This window comes from Propithecus coquereli, unplaced genomic scaffold (genome assembly GCF_000956105.1).
Source record: "Propithecus coquereli isolate 6110/MARCELLA unplaced genomic scaffold, Pcoq_1.0 Scaffold19, whole genome shotgun sequence".
Classification (NCBI taxonomy): domain Eukaryota; kingdom Metazoa; phylum Chordata; class Mammalia; order Primates; family Indriidae; genus Propithecus; species Propithecus coquereli.
This window is the reverse complement of record NW_012143856.1, coordinates 4,693,153-4,701,532: the sequence shown is the minus strand read 5'-3', so window position 1 is coordinate 4,701,532 and position 8,380 is coordinate 4,693,153. Positions and strand designations below refer to the sequence as shown.

The following is an 8,380-nucleotide window of genomic DNA, read 5'->3' as shown; positions in this document are numbered from 1 at the left end:
TATTAATAACCAGTTTTAAAAGATAAACACTTTATACACATTTTCATTTTTATGTAAACCAAAAAAGCCTTAATTTTAAAGCTTTCTTTTTCTTAGTTTTTTTATATTGGTTAGACCAAGAATATGACTTTGAGCCTAATTCTAGTTGTAAGTTCTCTAAGCTTAGAGGCTTTGTTTTTGCTCTTAAATGGTTCAATTTAATACCACTATCTAAATAATCATGTTGCAGAACTAATTTGTATTCAAAAACTGATTGAAACAATTGAGGGAAAATCCCAAACAAATATCAAACTGACCATTGTGATAAATTTTAGTGATGCAGCTGACACCCTTTAATGTCTGACCCTCTAACAACAATTGAATCTTGAAACCAAGAAGAGAAATCCCTAATTACTGAATGTTTTATGACTGCTTTTTTTTCCAGCCATTCAACTGGTCAAATTTCACAAATGAAATCATGTCAACTGTGAATATTAATATTCCAAATGAGGAAGATGTGGTTGTTTATGCTCCAGAATATTTAACCAAACTTAAGCCTATTCTTACCAAATATTCTGCCAGGTAGGTATGCCACAGTGCCCATGTCGTCAAAGTTTACATTTCATATCACTCTTTAGAAGCTTTGCAGCCTCATCTTTTCTGTTGCTGGGTGGTGGGTTTTTTTATGCAGAGATCTTCAAAATTTAATGTCCTGGCGGTTCATAATGGATCTTGTAAGCAGCCTCAGCCGAACCTACAAGGAGTCCAGAAATGCTTTCCGCAAGGTGAAGAAAAAATCTCTCTTTTCTTAAGACTTAAAGCATAAGGTGATACATGGTTATGAAGGCTTGCCATGTACGACTGCTAGAGTGTGGTGAACTTTGCCAAGGGACAAAATGCCAAATGTTGATTATTTTGCACATGTTTAGAATAGTTGCCTAGGAAAGAGATCAGTCTTCATGGGCGTTACCATCCTGTGATAGTCTATGTGGCACCATGATTGCATTGCCCTGTAAGGAGCTTCATTTGGTTATTTGAGCAGTTCATGAAAGAATACTGCCTTGATTTTTTTGTTCTTGTTGTTGTGTTAAAAGTAATTGCAAGGGTATCTATCTCAATCGACTTGATTTTCAGGTGCTCATTGCACACTGGACTGATTTTCAGGTGCTCATTGCACACAGATGGACTACAATGACGTGGACAATCCACTGAGAGTACACCTACCTGGACATAACTTTGAGGCCTTTTCTTAGGCTGTACCTACATTATTTAAACAACAATCATTTTAGTCCTGTTGTGAGGGGAGCGGGCAGCAGGAACTGAGGAAGGAGAGATTCTAGCAAACATGTTGGTTGGTGTATTGGAAAGAAAATAACTCTGATTGATTGAAATTGCCAGTTTTTACCCCTAAAAAGAAAATCTAGACACATTTTTTAAAATTAAAGAATAAAAAATGGTATTGTGCTAAATTTTCCTTGCCTAACTTAATCCCCTTATAATACATAGATTTATACACATATAGTTCTTCTGTGTACCTGAAGTCCAACTAAAACATTAAAAAGCAGGAATGTGTTTTCTTGTATACCAGATGTCCCTGCTGTTACATTTATTGAACATTACCTCACATTTATGTTTATGCAGTGGTTACAATGTTGCATTTTTTAAAAATAGCTTTCTAGAATGGTATTACCTTGCAATAGCCAAAAGTTCTAGTGGGACATGCTACTGAAAATATACCTTGTTTTAAGATTATATATAAGTAAACAATCCAGATTACATTTTATCAGAGGCTAGGGACATGTGCCTTATGAGAAGCAATGAATATTGCAAGAACTTAGAGGAGACATAAAGAATAGAATCATGTGAAATTTGTGCTCTTACCATAGTCCAGCCCTCTGCTCCTGATCAAACGCCATTTCCTCTTTCTCTTCCATAGGCCCTTTATGGCACAACATCGGAAACGGCAGCTTGGAGACGCTGTGCAAACTATGTCAACGGGAATATGGAAAATGCTGTGGGAAGGCTTTATGTGGAAGCGGCATTTGCTGGAGAGAGTAAACATGTGGTAATGTTTTCAGAACAATACAGCATCAGTTACACAGTCCTATCACTTTGCATTGATGGACAGTTACAGTTGTCCATCATTTGGCTAAAATTGTATTAATTAGGCAGAGAAACTCTGAATCATATTATGCCACTGTTTTCCAATAAATCTCACCCTACCTTCCCCAATGGCCTAGTTATGTTTCTGCTCCTAATATTGTTCAGTCCAAAGCCAACTCTCCATTTTCCAGGAGCAGTATATTCAAAGAACCCAGTCACCTGGTCTATTGATACATTTATTAACTCTTCTACTATCAAAATTGACCAACAATTACTGCTTTTTTAAAAACCTAAAAAGTAAACCAGAGTTTATTTGAAGTGTAAGAAATGCATTCCATAACGGGAATCAAGACAATGAACTTGATATGGTGAAAGAATCTATTGAAATGCTACTTCATTTTAGCTAAACCACTAATGGTAATGACAGCTAATATTTTGTGTTAGTTCTTCTCATTTGATAGTGGAAACCGTTACATTCTGAAGATGACTTTTGAAATTAATTTATATGTTAAGACCTTGTTAATCAGAAGTGTTGATAGTAGCAATATTGCTTAAAAAAATATAATGATCCCATATATCCATTTGTTTAGGTCACAGTTTGTCTATAAAGTACCATAGTATTGAGTCACATAAAGAGAGCATGTAGCTCTGATTTTTAAAATTTGTGTTACAAAGAATGTATTAATGACCTAAATTTGTCTTCTGTTCTTTTGATTTGAGGTTGAGGATTTGATTGCCCAGATCCGGGAGGTTTTTATTCAGACTTTAGATGACCTCACTTGGATGGATGCGGAAACAAAGAAGAGAGCTGAAGAAAAGGTAAAGAGCAAGCAGGGCTAACGGGTAAAGAAAAAAAATTCTGTAGGAAAAGATTAACTTTAAAAATGTTTAGGAAAAAATATAATCAAGGATTGCATAAAACATTATAAGCTCCTCCAAGATGTAATGTTTCCAAGAACAGTTTTCATGGATAAAGATATTTTTTCTATGATTTCCATTTTTTAATCTCTGCAGCCAATATCCATGTTCCATGTTCAGTTTAAAACTTTGAAAGTGCTTCCATTTTCCTTTTGTTCAAGGAAGACCTTGGAAAATAAGAGGAAAATTCTGTATGAACAAATAAAGAATTAAAAAATACTATATCAACGATTCATACTTTTTCTCCCTTTATAAAACATATCTAAAAGGTCTCTACAAATGACTAGAAATGTTTCTTCAATGTATAATGCAGGATTCTAGTTAAACTTTTAAAATGTGTCCTATTTAGCTTTTTATATGACCTAGGAAGAAAAAAATATTAAGTTTCTGTTCAAGCAAATGTAAAGTAGTGCAATATTTGTATATTATAAAATCTATAATTAAAGGGATGTTGAAGAAGCCTTTTATGACTACTTTTATCTACTCTTAATGTGAAGCTTTTATTGAGACTTTTAATACCTTGCATAAGAATAAGTGTGGGATTTCTAAGGAAATCATTGGTTTAGATTTACTGTGATCATTTGTCTTTATAATTAAATGAAAACTAGGAGGAACATGTGCTGTGAAAACTGTGAGCATGCTTTATGAGGAACAATTCACATGCAACCTAACTATTCCTCTATAGTTAGAGTGGCAGAAAAAAATAGACCATTCTTTGGAGTGATATAGGAGTCAATAATAAATTTTATTTTAGTAATATAATCAACCTCTACTCTAGTTTTCTTTCAGAATTGAATCAAATTAAATTAAATGGAAAGACTATCACTTTTCAGGTCTCCAAGAGCCCTGAGTGTGTGAGGACTAGCATTTAGACCCCCAGCACAGCTATCTTTCCATCACTCTGGCCAGTTCCCCAGACGTTCAGGCTGGATTTGCTCCTTTCATGTTGTAGCTATCCATGCCATGGTTCTGCCTGGTGTAGCAAACTGAATTGTTCTAGATCAGCATTTCTAAAGTGGCATCATAAAATATTGGACCTGCGGGTTGTTCCACAAGAGTCCCGTGGTCAAAAGAGTTTAGTAAACACTTCTTGTAGGAGGCCTTCTCTTATCCCACCCTAAGCTAGGTTCCATGCTCCTAGGGTGTGATTTTTATGGCACTATACATCACACTTGGAAGTTAATATTTATTTCACTGCTTATCGTTGCTTTTCATGGCACATTCTATGGGGAAAGAAAATTCTACCTAGCCTTATATCCTCAGCCCTTTACAAAGTGCCTGGCTCTTAGTAGACACTTGAACATATGTTGAATGAATAAATCAACAAATGAATTCCTCCTCTTGGACACTTATAATAACCTAATATTCTAACCTTTAAGTCTAATCTATTTTTAATTATAAGAAGTCCTGCAATAAAGAAACCTGCTTAATGTTTTTGCTACAGTATTTACCCAAAGTATTTGACAATACATTTATTTTATGTAGTACCATTTGTTTCCTGTAGAATTTGTATCCCTTAGAACACTATTTAGAGAAATGCCTTCTAGGAGATAAAATATAATTGAGAAGGGGTGGATTTGTAATGAGTTAATGGTTGGAAACCTTCAAGAAAATGGGCGTGGCCTAAATGACTTCAGCGACACATATGCTGCCTGATCCACTGGGGAAATCCTGGGCTCACGTGATAGATTTGTAACAAAACCTCATCCCTTTGATGACAAACCAAGCAACTCGTAGATACAGGCTGAATTCCTCATGAAAAATTTAAATTTACTAAATTATTTAAGAACAATATATGATAGAATAAAAAGTCAAATATCTTTGGGAAAATCAAGAGAGAATAAAAAAATAAAAATAGGAATAGCAAGTAGTAAACAAATGGTGATAATGAAATTATAAAATAAATAAAACAAACCATTTTAAAATAATAAAAATAGTAGATTGTTAGAAATAGTAGTAATAAATGGTAAATATGAACTGGGATAACAAGGAACACACTGTTTTTCACTTGTTTAATTAATGTCATTCATTTAACTTGAGAAGATAGGTACACTGACTTTGGAGAACAAAGGAGAACATAAAAACTCCAGGAACCAATATTTAGGAAGAATATTAGCACTAAACCTGTAAGACCATATCTGTTTTCTCAGCCAAATCAATGAAGTGGAAAGATAATTATAACCTGCTAGACTGGAAGCTCTAAATATTACCCCTTCTGTAAAACTTAAGAAAACAGTCTTTCAGAGAGAAAGTTCATAGAAGTTAAATACATGTGGAACAATGACTTCTGCCAGTTTTCATTTTGGTTTTTTTTTTTTTTTTTTTTTTTTTTTTGAGAAAGCTGCAGCCTATAAGAATAGGACATTAGAAGCTAAATTTCAGACCTCTTCTTTGTTTATTTTTTAACCCCAGGAAGAAAGGAGCCATGGCAAAGATCTCTGCTTAAGTGTTGTCAGATACTCTTTTTGTAAACAGTATGGATCAAGTTATTCAATTTCTAGTCACGGGAAAATTATAATGTTTGTACCTGAAAGTTACATAATCATCTTAACATTCAATATTATAATTTTCATAGGCCTTAGCAATTAAAGAAAGGATCGGCTATCCTGATGACATTATTTCGAATGATAACAAACTGAATAATGAGTACCTCGAGGTAAGTCTCTATAAAGACTCTGGGCTAATGACACCTGGGGCTGGCCGCAATATCGTTTTTAGCTATGGGGTCCCAGAAATTATGAAAAGTCGTCTAAAACCCTGAGTCTTATTGTATAAGACCTTTAACATTGAAGCCAGAGCTATGTTTGTTTTAGCCTTTTGTTTCATTAGCCCGGACTCTAGTTGGTTTCTGTTATTTTAGTTTCCACATGTACCATTTAAGTATAGAAAGGAAAATCTGGTGTCCTTTAAAGAGTATCAAGGGCTAGACATCAAGGTGATGGGGCAACAGGCAGCCGTCAGGCTCCTTATCACGTCTCACCCACACCTGAAAAGTCAAAGCTTCGGTTTTCCTTCCACCTTCTAATTATTCCCCCCACTGGATAAACCAGTTCATGCTTCCTCTATTAAAACAAACAAACAAACAAAAAAAACTAATGCTTGAGAACCGGAAACTATTTTATTCTCCCTGGTAATATAACAATTAAAAGGGAAGAGAGTTGATTAATCTCACTACAGTACTGATTTCAGACTCAGCTGTTGCTCAGTCCTGTTGCTAATCTTGTGGTCACCACAACTATTTCATACCCTGGGGACAGCAAGGTGATCCTTGCCGAGGTTCAGGGATGGCAATCATTCCTCACCCGTTGATTACTAGCCTAACGTGGTGGTTTGCACACCATAGTGCCCTCTCCTCCTTTTCCATTTGCAGGAAAACTTGTCGTTCTCTTCTAAACCAGCTTGCAAGCCCCAGGGGTTCTTATGACAGGGGTGTAGTGGCTAAAAGAATAGACTAAAAGCCAAGCGATTTGGGTTCAAATCGCAGTTCTACCACTCATTTAAACTCGGGCAAGTGATTAAACTGTGTTTCCATTTCCTCAACTTTAAAATGAGAATAGTAGCCCTTTGCTCACAGGAATATTGCAAGGACTAAATGAATATAATACATATTTAACTTACTTAGAACAGTACTTGGCACATAGTACATACTAAATAAGAATGTGCTGTTATCCTTATTTGTTATGTGAGGATTAATGGCAATATAGTGAGGTTTGTTTGACACTTGGTTTCATTTCATTAACTATAAAAGAATGGACTGACATTGTGATTTGGCTAGAGCAATACTGACCTGTAATACAGAACTAGGCTAATTGGAATGAAATCCTTCTTTGGTAAGTTTCTTAATGCCCTCTGTTAACTTTATTAAATCATAGAATTTAAGAAAATATCCCTTATGTTATTTAGAAAAAATTTTGAAGATACTGGTTTTAATATTTCTCCTCAAATCTCTTATATAATATAGTTGAACTACAAAGAAGATGAATACTTTGAGAACATAATTCAAAATTTGAAATTCGGCCAAAGTAAACAACTAAAGAAGCTCCGAGAAAAGGTGGACAAGGATGAGTATGTATATTCCAGTTTCTAATGTGTTCGTTCAGAATAGGGCTTTTCCCTGCCTTCTTTGTTAGATTAAGAAAGAGAGCCTGGCTTAGAAAAATGTTAAAAACTACAATGTCCTCTTTTTATTGAGAACCTCTAAAAGCATCTAATTATGTTATATTAAAGATATAGGTCAAGAATTTAACCAAATTTAAATTTTTTCATTAAGATATCCTCAGACTTACCTTATTTCTTTAGTTTCTTCTTATATCATTGCCAATCCCTCTAATTTATTTGTGAACAAGTTTCTCAAAAACACCTTAATTTAGGTAACCTAACCCAAGCTCCTTTACACCTTCTCTTAGACCTCACTCTGTATTAAGTATTTTCTTCTGCTGACAGCCCTCCCCTTTTTCTATCAGTCAGGAATCCTACAACTCCGTCCCCTTCCTGGATTGGTTCATGCAACACTTTTCTTAGCTCTGCAAATAGGAAATACCAGGAACCATTCTCATTCATAGCTTTGAAATGTTCTTAATCTCTGCATATTAGTAACATCAGTGCTTCATAATAACTATTAGTTTAGTATTTATTTTTTAACTAACTAGATGCATTTAACATATTTATCAGCATGTGTTTTTGTACACTTAAATCCCTAGAATTGCTTTTGCCGACTTTTCTCCCCTAGGCTCTTAGCCGCTGTAGAACCGGGGCTCTTCTTTTTGACTGTTAAGTCTTAGCATCCAGCACATAGAAGGTTCTCAGTTAAAACTGAATTAATGAGTGAATGAGCATGTGAAAAATAAATATGCTAACTTGATTTGTGTAACTATTAATAACACAGTAACATGCTAAAGAAGTGCTTTCATGCATTCATTTATTCTTTAATTCATTCACGTATTTAACTAATAATTTGGAATACTAAGTCCAGGTGTCTTTGGGCACTGGGAGAATCAAAGGTGAACCTTGATTATATTACATTCCAACAGCAGAAAGTAGACAAGACATGATGTAATAAACCATGCCACAGGGAGAGAAATGCCGTGCCAAGAAAAGTACAAAGTGCAGTGAGATCGTTTGATGACAAGACCGTTCTGTTCTCAGTAAAACAAGTACAGGTTGGACAAAATTACTAATGGAAATGCAGATAAATTTTAACTCTTAGTCGACATTTTGAACTCTTGCAACACTGACATGCCTTGAAAAAGGGTGACTCTTTTGCTGACTTCTAGGTTTATATTGGAGCAAACATTGTGTAGTCTGGCTTTAAAAATGGGGCTGCAAATATCAGAGAAGATTTAGTGTCCCATCTGCAAAAGAACACATTTGGTGTTATATT

General features: G+C 34.8%; 1 protein-coding gene across 1 annotated transcript in view; it reads left to right on the top strand.

Annotated features, from left to right (window-relative positions):
* Nucleotides 1-8,380, top strand: part of MME (membrane metallo-endopeptidase) — an 89,899-nt gene that overhangs the window by 46,660 nt on the left and 34,859 nt on the right. Inside the window, exons 11-16 of the mRNA XM_012642865.1 lie at nucleotides 425-561; nucleotides 671-764; nucleotides 1,916-2,044; nucleotides 2,803-2,901; nucleotides 5,576-5,656; nucleotides 6,962-7,065. Coding sequence (XP_012498319.1) covers nucleotides 425-561; nucleotides 671-764; nucleotides 1,916-2,044; nucleotides 2,803-2,901; nucleotides 5,576-5,656; nucleotides 6,962-7,065 — 644 coding nt within the window. The remainder of the gene's footprint in view (nucleotides 1-424; nucleotides 562-670; nucleotides 765-1,915; nucleotides 2,045-2,802; nucleotides 2,902-5,575; nucleotides 5,657-6,961; nucleotides 7,066-8,380) is intronic.